This window comes from Lepidochelys kempii, chromosome 6 (genome assembly GCF_965140285.1).
Source record: "Lepidochelys kempii isolate rLepKem1 chromosome 6, rLepKem1.hap1, whole genome shotgun sequence".
NCBI classification, from domain to species: Eukaryota; Metazoa; Chordata; order Testudines; family Cheloniidae; genus Lepidochelys; species Lepidochelys kempii.
The window spans coordinates 71,444,551-71,458,615 of NC_136385.1; the positions used below are offsets into that span (position 1 = coordinate 71,444,551).

At 44.3% G+C, this 14,065-nt stretch overlaps 1 protein-coding gene across 6 annotated transcripts in view; it reads right to left on the reverse strand.

The window, feature by feature from the left end:
- Nucleotides 1-14,065, reverse strand: part of LOC140913036 (cytosolic phospholipase A2 beta) — a 72,868-nt gene that overhangs the window by 28,527 nt on the left and 30,276 nt on the right. For all 6 annotated transcript variants that reach the window (XM_073348664.2, XM_073348665.2, XM_073348669.2 and 3 more), the window contains exon 3: nt 3,106-3,178. In XM_073348664.2, the coding sequence (XP_073204765.1) occupies nt 3,106-3,178 (73 nt within the window). The remainder of the gene's footprint in view (nt 1-3,105; nt 3,179-14,065) is intronic.

Consider the following 14,065-nt stretch of genomic DNA (forward strand, 5'->3'; position numbering starts at 1 on the left):
AGCTCTAGGCTATTTTTAATCTTTATTATTATACATCCGGATATTCTTATTAACCACACATTTATTTGAATCATTGTGGAAACTCACTCAACTGCCTTTTTGCTCAGGGGCTTGGCTGTAACATTCTACCTGAAAAACTCAAGACACAAAGGGCCACTCAAAGATACATAGTGTCTGGTCTGTCTTGCAGCCAGGGTTGGGCCAAGATTCTGCATGGCTTTGTGAAGTGAAATGTGTAGGGTCTCAGCCATATTTCCATAACTAGCATAGCACATCTTGGAGTGGGATGGTTTAACTGGACAGGTCAAGTTACTGTACATTAGGGGAAAGTGCAGGAGAGGAGAGTTAAGCAACTGGAGGAGTGGGGTCAGGGTGCCTGTCTTTACTGGGGTTATTCAAAAGGATTTCTCACCAACTATGGAGGATCTCTGCAAATGGGAGGTGAGAGGGTCCCAAAGTACATCTGTGACGAGTTGGACCCCGCTTCCAGGGTGACACCTGATGTGCTGGGGTCCCACCGAGCCTGCCCATTCCACCAGCCTGGGCTCCCTCACCCTGTCCTGCTGCACGCACACACACAGAGGCAGAGGTAGGGATGCACTCAGCTGTAGAATCACACAGTCTGCAATCTGTTCTGTGTGGGAAGACTCAGCTCGGGGAATTGCCCAGCACTCTGGTGCACACGCTCTCTGGAGTGTAAACCCAAATTTATATTATCTTGAGCTGTATAGAGATCTATGTAGTGTAAGCTCATGAAATTCACCCCCTGCCTCAATGTGGAAGAAGATATGCACAGCTTTTTGTTCCCCCAACCCCCGGTCATGAATTGTACAAACTGGGTTTTGGCATAAACAAAAAAATAAGTTTATTAACTACAAAAGGTAAATTTTAAGTGAGTATATGGGATAGCAAACAGATTAAAGCAGATTACTGAGCAAATAAAACAAAACACACAAACTAAGCTTCACACACTAACGAAGTGGTCACTAACCAGTCAATCGCAATCTCCGGTGGTGCAGCGTGGCTGCCGCTAAGGCAGACTCCCTACCCTGGCCTCACACCGCTCCCAGAAGTGGCCACCACGGCCCCGGGGGCGGGGGTCTCCCTCTGTATGCTGCTCCTGCCTGCAAGCACCGCCCCCACAACTCCCATTGGACGGGAGAGCTACAAGGACGTTGCTTGCAGAGAGGGGCCACGCGCGGAGCCACGTGCTCCCCACCTTCCCCACAGGGGCCGCAGGGGTGCATTGGCCCCTTCCAGGGGTGGCGTGGGGCTGGAGTAGGCAGGGAGCCTGCCTTACTGTCGCTGCACCCACTGCCAACAGGGAGCCACTGGAGGTAAGTGCTGCCCGATGGGAGGCCGTACCCCAACCCCCAGCCCTGACCCCCCTCCCAGAGCCAGCACCCTGTACCCCCTCCTGCACCCCAACACTCTGCCCCAGCCCAGAGCCCCCTCCTGCACCCCAACCCCCTACCCCAGGCTCAGCCCAGAGCCCCCTCCCACACTGTGAACCCCTCGGCTCCAGCCCAGAGCCCGCACCCCCTCCCTAACCCCAACTCCCTACCCCAGCCCGGTGAAAGTGAGTGAGGGTGGGGGAGAGCGAGCGATGTTGGGGGGATGGAGTGAGCAGGACAGGGCTTTGGGGAAGGAGCAGGGCCTTGGGGAAGGGGCAGGGTAGATCCTGGGTTACCCTTAGATTCAAAAAGTGATCTTGGGCGTAAAAAGGTTGGAGACCACTGCACTAAGGAATACTGGCTACAAATCATAATTTCTCACCCTAAGTGTTGTTTCAAGCAGGTTTCAGAGTTTCTTGAAGGTAAACTGCTCTGCTTGCAGTGTAAATCTGCAGGGATTCCTTTTGCAGGCCGACCTTTCTCACCTGGGCTCAGCCCCTGCCCACCCCCTCACCTAAGTTCCTTTGTTTCTTCAGGTGTTTTCAGCAGTCTTCCTTCTTGGGTGGAGAGGCAGTGGAGAAGAGCCCTGATTAACTCACTCCCCAGCCTTAAATAGGATTTGCATATGGCGGGAATCCTTTGTTTCCTAGTTTGACCCCCCCATCCCCTTCCCGTGGAAAAGTACCAGCATTTCAAGATGGAATCCTGTACGAGGTGACATGATCACATGACCCTGCAATGTCAAAGCCGCATCCCAGGAAACTTCCCAGGAAGGAGGAAGATTAGTATCTTTGAAGTCCTACTGTCCTTCCTAATGGCCCATCCAGGCTGTTTGCATACTGTCTGGTGGGCGTTTCCCACGTGAAAATACAGTTGTAACTATTATATACTCAATATTCCCAGCTTCAGATACAGAACGGATACATGCATACAAATTGGATAATCACATTCAGGAAATCATCACCTTTCCAATGATACCTCACATGACCCATCTTGCATAAAACATACCTTAGTGATGCCATATTCATATCATAACCATATTTCTATGAAGAATATGAGGCATAATGTTACACCAGCTTTCAAAAGGGGCAAGAGTAGGCCATTGGGAGGGGGGATATGTAGGGAGGGAATGCTAATTAAGAGGGGTATTCACAAGAGAGACCCATTTTGTCTGCATACTCAGCACATATTTAGGACTGGTCCTGCAGGTTGCTTTTCTTATCAAGGGAGAATCAATATAATTTTGTGTGGCTGAGAATCTGGGGACTGCAGAAAACAGAGGGGTTTAGGCTGCTCAGAATTCTCTACGTTGCCCTGAGACACTCTAGGGATTCTGAGTGTCTGTGGTACCTTATATCTTTTTAAAACACGTGGAACATTTGCATTTCATACAGACTGGCTGACGAAACTCCAGTCTATGAGTTGATTTATCCACGTGTGAAAACCATAAACAAACTGTTCGAAGCAGATTAACAGACTGCAATGACTGACTGCAAGGACAATCAAAAGGAAACACAGTTGGGAGTCTTCTGTCCCACTATCTCCCTGAAAGACTAGGTCCGCACATCTGCAGGTATTTCAGGCATTTGATGCCCCCCCGCTCCGACAATAATCCAGGTGCTACCTCTTTAATTATACTGCATTTGCTTCTCAAATATATTGCTCACAGTCAGTGAGCTCTGGGAAGTACTGAAGGAAGAACACAACTCACAGAGGTCTTTCGAGGAGATATTCCTGGCTCGTATGACTCTCACAGAGAGCAGGCAGTTGGGAGAGGTTTTGATCTGCAGAGAAACCAAACACGAGTTTCATCAGCATAAAATAACAACAACATTAAATATATTCCAAATAGGACAGAAAAGGGCTTTTCTACTTACTGTTTGCTCTTATTCTTCTACTAGTAACTATTGTTCATAGTGGAAGGATACATTGCATGACTACCACAATTACCGTTACCCCCTGAAAACTGGTTTTTAAAATGGTTTTCGTCTCCGCCCCCAGGTAAATTTAGAATGAAGGAACCTTGCTCTAATTTAATAGCAACAAGTTATGCCAGGGAATGTATTACAGGTTATTGGGTACATGTCTTGGCTGGATGAAGGTATGAGCTGGGAGGAGCCATGGTCTCAGCCTCTGACAACATTTACTGTCAATTCAATGCTGCCGCATCTTCAGACTTCCTGAGTGCATTGATGGCTGTCGAGCCTGGTTACGCTGCAGATCTGCTGGCAGCAGTGCACCACCGACCCAAGTTGAGCCAAAACTGAGCCTTACATCACACCAACCCTGGCGGCATGTAGCTGCTTGAATGAGCTCTGTCTAGATACTTATACTGAACCCCACCGTGCTCTCTGGGCACTTGATAGGGTTCTGGCACTGCAGCCACCCTGTGGTATCAGAGCACTGTCCAGGGATCTAGGCATTAGGACCCATTTTTCATCAAGTCTCAACATGGCCTCAATTCAGTGTGCCCACAACTGACTGCGCTATGAAAAATCACATTTGCACACACTAACTGAATAGCTGGGCCTTTGGATGCATTAGGAGCTAAACTCTTCCCCTTCCAGATAGGGGATTTAATCCTTAATCTAGTTGTGTAGTTACTGTAGTGTTTATTCATAAAGAACTTGCTTTCATCGGCCTAACCTACCTGGGGGAAATTGACCAGCATAGCTAGTCTGAAATAATACAGCTATAGAAGAATAACTCTCCTGTGTGGATTCTCTATTCCCAAATAAAAGTATTTTTATTCCAGAATAATAATCATTCTACTTTGGGAATAGTTCACTCGACAATAGCTATGCCAGTCAATTTCCCCATGTGGACAAGGCCTAACAAACAAGGAAATTGGCTTCCCAACTGTTCCTCTGAGCCAATCACAAGAGTTTGACTCACACATCTTCATATGCAAAAACTCATTAACATGTGAATGCTGGATTGTACAATCAGCATTTCTGGCTGGATTTCATTAACATCCTAAAACCAGGTTTTAAAATTAATGGCACCGCCAGCACAATATGGGCCATATTCTACTCTCAGAACTCGTCCACGCTGGAGAAATTTAAACAATAAATTGTCCCCTTCAATCAGTACAAATGGTCTTGCATTCAGATACAAAAAGTGCTGCAATCAATTGTTGGGAGGGCAAATAAACACAGCAAGTGCCCTGGGATTGTAGAGGGTAAACAACAACAAAGTCCCAGTTGTTGCAGACTGAATCAATTCAGTGGTAGCACGGATGAATCTTTGTTTCACCAATGATGAGTCGTCACTTGTGACAGTTGCCACCTTGCCCGCTTCCCCCCCCCCCCAACCTCTTGGGGTTCTGTGGCGTTAGAGTGCACAAGTCTACCAGAGCAGCAGGTAGAAACATACAGGATCCAACTTCACAATGGAACCAAGGCCTCAGTTACTTCAGGTTCACTCCAGTGTAACTGAGATCTAAATTTGGCCCAACCACTTTAGCATGAGCTAAAGGTAAGGTTTGCTGTCTTCATAACACAGCAAACTACAGAGGACATTACAGCTAATTCAAAATCATAAGCACCGATACAGTTTCTGAACGATTGTCACAATATTCACGTATCTATACCTTTCCTGCTGCTCTGGAGCATCCTTCCCTTTCCCGTGTGCACAGTATTTTCCCATTTTTTTCTCTCAAAATAGGTACATACCAGTGATTAGCACTCATGTGTACATATTCAGAGTCAAATGTGTACAGTTCAGCACAACTGCTGAGCTGACCAAAACAAAAACAAAGAAAACAACCCTTTATTTTTGCATGAAAATGAATATTGACTTCAGTGGGTGATGGATTCAGCTCTGGGTGTCAATATGTTTGTGTAGTTCACACACCTTGGCCTCATCAGTACTCAAGTTTTTATAGGTCTCACAGCAAAGGAAAGTGTTATGGAAGGTTTTGAAGGAGGCTAATGAGTTCACTTTGTGGATGGTTACAGGGAGCGCCTCCCAGGAACGAGGGGCAGCATGGAAGAAAGCACAAGAGAGCTTGTTTGAAAATTTAACATATGGATGATGGAGGCTGGCATCAGGGCTGATCAGAGACACGAGATGACTTTGCAGTATCACATGAGAGATGATAGGTAGGGTGGGGAGAAGACATGAAGGACCTTGAAAGTGAAAACAAGTAGCTTATGTTTGATATGATGGAGAAGAGGGAGCCGGTAGAGAGACACAAATAGGGGTGACACGGTCAAAGCGATGGGCTAGCAAAGTGATCTTTGAACAGCATTCTGAATGGATATGAGTGGGGCAAGAGTACATGTGTCAAGGATAGAGAGAAGGATGATGCACTAACCAAGATGTGAGGTGACGAGAGCCTGTGCAAGAGTTTCCGCTGTGTGGATGGATGGGAAAAGCAGTGTCTAAGGGATGGTATGCAGCAAGAATCTATAAGACTAAGACATAGCCTGGATGTGAGGAGCTACAGAGAGGTCTGAGTCAAAAATGGTGCACAGGTTAGGGCCCTGAGTGATAGAACTGTAATGATGTCCACAGTGATTGAGAAAGGAGCTAGAATGGAGGGTTTATCATCTACTTGTGTCGATATCAAGTCAAGTTCAAAGTCTCAGTTGTTTTCTTCAAGGAGCTCATTGGCTTGGGTCCAGTGTATCTAAAAGATCACTTGCTGCTCTGGGATGAAGACCAGAGTTGACACCTCCACTCCTCTGGCCCACAGGAACTCTTTACAATAAGGAGAAAGCTCATCTGTGCGGGATACAGGATTTTCTTGAGGATTGTTCCAAGACTGTGGAACAAATTCCCACAGGAGCCAAGAACCATCATAAATCTCACCACCTTCTGTTCCAAATGCAAAGCATGTTTCTTCAACCCATTTTCTCTAACATAAAGAGAGCAACATGTACACTTTAAAAAAAACAGCCCCCAAACCCTACCTAAATAACACACTACAGAGTACACACAGTTCACCTGATGGAGAAAATATGTGAGAGAGAACAAGTCACATGTGACAGAAGGTAGTCAAATCACTTAATGCAGCACTGGAAGACATTCTGATACTACTGTGATGAGGGCAATATAAGAATCTGTATGGAATAGAATCTGCTAAGCCGCCTATAATCCTGCTCCCAAATCCCCAAAAACTCATTGTTTCACTTGTCTCTCTAGAACTTTTACAGGTCATCTCAGGTCCATTCCATGCAGCCAGTCACATCCTGGGCCTGATCTTCAGCCTAGATATCAAGACTGAGGATATCACAACCCAGCTACTGTCTTGGATAGACCATCATCTCATTTAGGCAGTGGTCAGAGACCTTCCAAGTCACAGGTAACAAGAAAGACCAATGATCCTGATTTGACCACAAAGACTCATGGACTCCAACAAATTCCAACGCCTGCTAAAATACAGTAGCACTGCACCAGGGGTGCTGGGAATACAGCAGCAGCTTGAACTAATAATAGCAACCAAATGCACAGCTTCCATCATGTACCAAATGTATGGTTTTGTTCAATGGTTTTCAGCACTCCTGCTATAAAAAGTGTTCCAGCACCAGTCTCCACCCATAGGATGAAGAATTGGGGATCTGGTGAATAATTATCATTCTATCCTGGCCTCAACCATTGACACAGTGGCTCCCAGATGTCTCCTTCCTTCCCATCACCCACACAGATCTCCTGGGTTTTATGACACCCTGCACTGGATGAAGAGAGAGGGGTTAGAAAGTTGAGTGCTCAAGGGTGAAAAACAGAGGCTGATACAGGCAGGATCAAACATAACTAAGTCTTCATAGCCTTTGTGAGGCTGTATTACAAGACAGGAAAATCTTCTTATCAGAATCCATTAAAGCTACCAACTCCCACCCCAAGGAGCTATCCGGAGTGGGAGACCACTTCATCAATTCTGAATGCCTATAACCTGCATCAGAACTGAGCACCAAGCACTGTGAAGAAGTAACAACATATTTGGCTGAAACAATCACAGACATTCTGGAAGCCTCGTCAGATGGCACAGATCTGCTTCACTTGGAGCCACCAACCAACAGCCCCCCTACATTCCTGGAGTTCAATACATTCACTCATCAAGAAGTTCTGGACACCCTATGGGCATCCCATCCCAGGACTTGTGAATCTGACACATGCCCTTTCTGGACTTGTGAAAGAGAGTCATCACCAACTAGTGCCACTCCTGACCAAAATAGCCAACACTTCATTCAGAAAAGGAAGCTTCCTTTCCTCTTTCAAACATGTGATAGTCCAACCAACACTGAAGAAACCCTCCTTGGATACACTGGTTCTAGATAACTACTGCCCAGTGTCGAACCTCCCATTCCTGAGCAAGCTCATAGGGAAGCTAGTTAGATGAGCTTGTATTCAGCTTTGGCTAAAGCCAACATCGTAGACCCAGCACAATCTGGATACACGTCAGGACATGGAACTGAAACTGCTTTAGTGGCACTGATATATGACCTTCTCCTATCAGTGGACAGAAGAATCTTAGAAGTGTAGGACTGGAAGGGTCCTCAAGAGGGCATCTAGTCCAGTCCCCTGCACTCAAGGCAGGAATATGTAATAACTAGCCCTGTTCCTGACAGGTGTTTGTCCAACCTGTTCTTAAAAACCTTCAGTGACAGAGATTCCACAACCTCCCTAGGCAACTTGTTGCAGTGCTTAACTACCCTGACAGGAAGTTTTTCCTATTCTCATCCTCCTGGACCTCTCTGCAGCATGTGACACTGTTGACCATAAGCTTCTGCTGGCTCATCTGAGAGAGGTGATGAATCTAGGGTAATGGCTTAAATGGTTAGTAGCCTTCCTGGAAGGAAATACTCAATAAGTAGTGATGGGAAACTGCACCTCCACTACTAGACCCTGACTTGTGCAGTCCACAAAAATCATGACTCTCTCTAGTCCTTTTCAACATCTACATGCAGCAGTTACGTGAACTGGTCAGATGACATGGACTCAAATGCCAGCAATATGCAGATGACACACAGCTCTACCTATCCTTCACCACATATGACCACACTGCTACTGCAAAGGTGACCCAGGCTTGGACAAGATCAGCTCATGGATGTAGAACAGCTAGCTGAAGCTGAACCTCAACAAGACAAGGATGATGCAGATGGGAAGAGGAAAATGCTCTGAAGAGTTTGTAGTCACAGTGAAGTCTCCTTTGGCGATAGTTTCACATCCACCATAGGTCAGTTCAGTTTGTAGTCTAAGATCACTTTTGCATTCCTCATTGATTCTAAGCTCTCACATAGCAGCGTCTATGAGTAACGTTAGCTATCATATCTCATTGGCTTGGAGACCCCGTCCCATCCTTGAGGATGATGACCTTCATCACCTTTCCTCTAGACTACAACAATGCAAAATACCTGGGCATGAAGCCTTCACTGCTTAGGAAACTCAAACTAGTACACACTGCTGCAGCACATAGCCACAACAGTACAGGCTACAGCAAGCACATCACCCCATCCTCTGCTCTCTACACTGGCTTCCCGCAGAATACTGAATCAGGATCAAGACATTTAGAAAGCAATAATTCACAGCACTACAGAACTGTTGTAGAATAATAAACTTTGATGAAAGAAAGGTGCAGGGTCCTCACCCTCACCAGTCTATTTCTGTGCCTCTGGGCCTTCAGCTGTAGCTCTCTGGCTGGATAGGAGCAGGAGGTAGCTTTGACTAGATAGGAGGAAGAACATGTTTGCCCTAAGGTCCCTTGGTCATGTTCTCATCTGTCCTTATCTCTCTCCATTAGAAATCACCTGGCAGCACACACTCTTCTAGAACATACTCTTAACATCTGGAATGGAGTTTGGAAAATATTATCCCATAAAGACACAGGAAATTTCTCTTCCCATCTTGCAGTATAGCAACAACCCCTGACGTACCCTACCTTTGCTGGACAAAAATATGAGGGGAGAGAAAGCTTTTTGTTGTTTTTCCAATATTTTAAGACAAAGAGGCAATGAAATTACATCATAGAGTAGAATTGTTCCTAAATTTTGGGCCCCTAGATCTCTGTATGCTGTGTGCATTACTCATCCTGCTGACCCTGGAAGCCAATTTCTGGAAGGTTACAATGCTCATCATTTGCTGGAGCTGCTCCCCAGCTTCTAAAAACAGCAATTCATATGCCTACTAGCACCAAAAAGATGGTAATCAATCCTCTCTTCTGCTTACAGGCAGTCTCTCTGGGATGCCAGTCCAAAACTAAAACCTTTGAGTTTTAACAACGGAAATCAGGACATTTATAATAATAAAATAAATAACAACAAAACAACAACAACAACAACTTGGTTCCAGAAATTTTGTATCAAATGTAAGTTCCACCAGCAATTTTGGTGGATATCCACTCTCCCACTGCTTCTCTATCTATAGGAAACTATTGATTAGCTTGCTTGATCAGTTAACAATAAAAAGTCTACTAAGACCTTGTTTGGATACAGGACAATGAAAAGCCATTTAGAAATTTAATCTGGAATTTATACGTCAAACTCTAGATTCCAGATCTAAATGGCTCTTTCAGCCATGGTCTCAAACCAGTCCCACTGTTGTCTCTACTATTATTTGTTTCCTCTATGAGAGTCAGTTTCACAGCATGCAAAGTCTAGCTGGGAGCACAACTTCTAAGATCAAACCTAGAAATAAAGTCCTTGATGTGTACATGCTGGATCCCAAGTTGGGAGTGTTGGCCGGCCATATTTCACCTTCTTCTCATCAAAGCTAAGTAACTCTTTGGGCCAAAGCCATCCCTGTGGTGTAACTTCATTGCCCCTTTGATGAAGTTTTTTCTCTAATACATCTTACACTACATAGAGTTACTCAGCAAATTCATCATTATTTTAGGATACTGACATTTTGGTTCGGCTAATTATAAAGTGAGAGGCTGTTTACCAAATTCAGAATGAGACATAATATCCTAAGAAATAAAAACTATTAAGGAGGGATTGCTACAGCTATGCGGGAAGAGGAATTTCCATGTCACAGGAAATTCCCTGATTGCAAAATTTGTTTTCGTTCTGAATCAGAACAAATCACTGTGTTTTATATTTTTTCTAAATGAAATTTCATCAGAATCAACACGTCCATGGAAAGTTTCAACCTCTACAAAACAGCATTTTCTGACAGAAAAATGTTCCATCAGAAAATGTTGAACCAGCTCTAGTGATGACTACAACCAATACCAGAAGAAAAGGCCATGATGTGAATATCAAATCAAAATTACATCATCACTTTGGACAGTAACCATGACCAAAACTTTTGTACAAACCATGGTGATGCATTGAGACCATAAGAATAGTAAAGAGAATTTTCTAGATGTTATGAAGTATTTATGCTTTCTACAGAACTCTATCTTTAAAAATAAAACCACTATTTCCTGGTTTAACTATAATTTCCCTGTCAAGATGCTGAAAAATGCAAATATCCCTTCAGATGCTCTTTACAAAAAGCATTCGCTGCTATAATAGGCAGCTCTTCAGGTTAATGTCTTCAGAATGTACATGAAGCCCTCTGCCAGTATAAAAGATTCATACTTAATTATAGGTACCCTGAATGAAAAGGTCCACACCCATACTGGGTGGAAAAAGGGATTTGTAATGTTTGATTGTTTTTAACCTATGGTTCTAAAGTTAAGCTTTCAAACCATCGATATGTACTGCAACCTTAACTTTGCCATAAAGGGTTTTGTATGTGAGAATGCTATAGATAGTACATGACCATCAATGATTCTCCTCAAGTTGCAGCATACAACGCTGTCCCTCTCACTTTATTTTAAACCTCAGAATGCCCTTTTTTCTCTTACTTTTTTGTGAAATGAGGTATAAGAGCTGGGATATTGGTTTTGAAATAACTCATAGTCTGTGCTGCCACCACTACGCTGTAGTCCCTTTTCTTTTACATCTGTCACCCTCTCTTAAATACTCCTGTGAGAAAATAACTCAGACTGTTAACAATTCTGTTTACCTTTAGTAAAAAGTAGGAATTATCCCCTCCCCTGCCAACAACACTCATTTGTGGAGAACACAAACCCAGACATGAAGAACTTCCACTAGGATAGTGGAGGTACAGAAAGACACCCAAATGCCGCATCAGAATTTTCCCTGTAGCCTAAAGCAGGACAAAAATATGCTGTATTCTACCACGGGCAGTCACATCTGCATCTCAAAGGATCCTGTCTGAGTCTGCTGACAGGTAGGAAGTTACCTGATGAGAACTGACACAGAATCTCCACAGCAGCAGGGTTTCTAACAGTCACTAAGAACACTGGGTATTTTCTTACCTTACCCACAGAGTTCTCCATTAATTTCAAGTTAGGCCGTGGTGATGATGGCAAAATCCCAACTAACTTTTGAGCAACAGGGCTGTTGGCTGCCAGGCACACACACAGCTTGCTGTTGCCTTTACACTGATTCACCCAGCAGGGCAGGTGTGATTTATAGAGACTCTGAGATCCACCCCCTGACTCCTATATGCGGAGAAAATAATCTGCTGACGTGTGCCCCAGCACTTGGGGTGAGGGGAAAGATGCAGCTATCGTAACACTTCATGTGCCTGGTGGCCAGTAAGTGCATATTACCATGTTCAGAGGGGTTATCCCTAACATCTCCATCAAATCATACCTACCCATAATGGTTTTTATCCAACACTTCCAAAAAGCACAATAATTCCATAAAGAATGAGAATGGGAAGAAATCTCTGAATCCCCGCCACAGATGTCTATGGTGAAACATCTCATCCCCAGATTCTCAGCTCAGCCCATTCTGTACTGGGAATTTTTTTTTTTAATGTAGCGTTTTGAATCTATTTACCAGTATAATAGGATTTCCTAACTTGAGGGATGGGGTCTCTAGAAGGGGGAGGTTCCCAGGCTAGTTCAGGAGTGCATGTGGGACAAAGGAAAAAAACCCCAATGAGGACAGGAAAAGCAGCTGCTCATAATCTGTGCTTGTGGGTAGAGCACTGGGTGATTCCTTGAAAGCACCTACCTTCCCTCCCTGCTCCTAAGGTAGCCTCTAAAGCAGCTGTTGTAGCAGCTCATGTGTGCAGTACCACAGGCCCATGCAGCTGCCCACCAGCCAAACTATTCTTAACTGTGCAGCATTAAGCTCAGCCATGAGAATGGCTATGGCCCAGCCCCACAGAGCCACCAATGGACATCCACTACAAGTAGCATGTGCCCTTCCCATACGTAGGAGGACGGGGAGAGGGAGCTACCTGAAAGAGGGCATCAAGAACAGTTAAAAGGAAGATGCAGGGAGGGGAAAATACACCGGTAAGAAACAAGATGAGAAGGGGGAAAGTAGAATTTAAAACAAAAGACAGGAGAGAGGAAACTTGGACAGAAAAAAGAGAGAGAGTGCCACAAACATGCCCAGGAATGCTATGAGGGGGTCAGGGGGAAGATGGGGAGAAGCATCGACCCATCTAAAGGGGGCACCACTAAAAATAAGTGTGGGAACTGTGCTGGAAGGAACTGCAAGAGTTCATGTTGAAAGCCTCCCTACACCCAGAAATAGTGACTTAACACGAAGTGTCAGACTGTTTGCCTTTTACAGCACAAACAGGAGACACTTTGAGCCAGACAAGAGGTAAGTAGCAGCAGCCCTTACTTTTAAATAAAAATAAAAATAGAGTATTTCAGCTATTCTATTATGTCATATTATGTCAGTAGTGTAGTAGGAGTGAACATGATGCATTACTACTACTGATGTCATGAAATAATGTAAATGTCATAAAAATATTAAAAAAGAAAAATATTGAAATTCTGAAATGAAATTTTCCTATAATTTCTAAACAATTTTTTGAAACAAATTGTTCTTGCATTAAGGGTCCAGTTCTACCACCCTTCTAACACTAAGGAGTAACCTAGTCTGCAAGTAGTCCCTGGATATCTTTGTGAGGATGACAGAATCTAGCCCTAATTGTAATGTCAGTGTAGTTAATAGCTTTATGTAACGAGATCTAACCAACAGTAGTAAGCTGTGGATCATAATCAAAGGGCCAGATACTGCCTGTGCATCAAGGCAGTAAATAACAATACAGAAACACCACCAACTTTCCATAGATTCTGCAGAACTGAAAACACACTTCCTTTGAAAAAAGCTGTGGACAAAAATTCAGTGTGGGCTGATGAAGGCCAACACCAGGACCCCAGGCATGCCCTCACTTGTGCAGAGCAAATAAGTACCAGTGGATTATTCTTGGCTCAGCAGACTTGGGGGGTTGCATTGAAGTGTGAGGTGAGAAAGGCTATGCCTATATGAACATAAAAGCCATGACAGTGAGCCACAGGATGCAAGCACTGTTAAATTCACTGCAACAGCAGCAGTCTGGTTTCCAGGTGGTCGAATTTACATACTGAGTATGTAACACGAATACAACAGGGCCATGAGAATGGACACACAAAGCATATATAAGTGGCAGGAGTTAAACCAAGATCCTAGGTAGATATCTGAAGACACTTGGACTGAAATGTGTCTGAGGCAGGCAGGATAGGTTGAATCAGGGGCATTCAGTACAGCCTCTACAGACCTGCCCAAAGACTTCAGACTCAGATTCATAACAGTTAAAGATGGAAAAGACATATTAGCTCATTCAGCCCATAGTCCTTCCAATGCAGGACTGATCTCTACACTCCATTCTGTAATATTTCATTCAATCTAGTTTCAGGCAGTGAGACT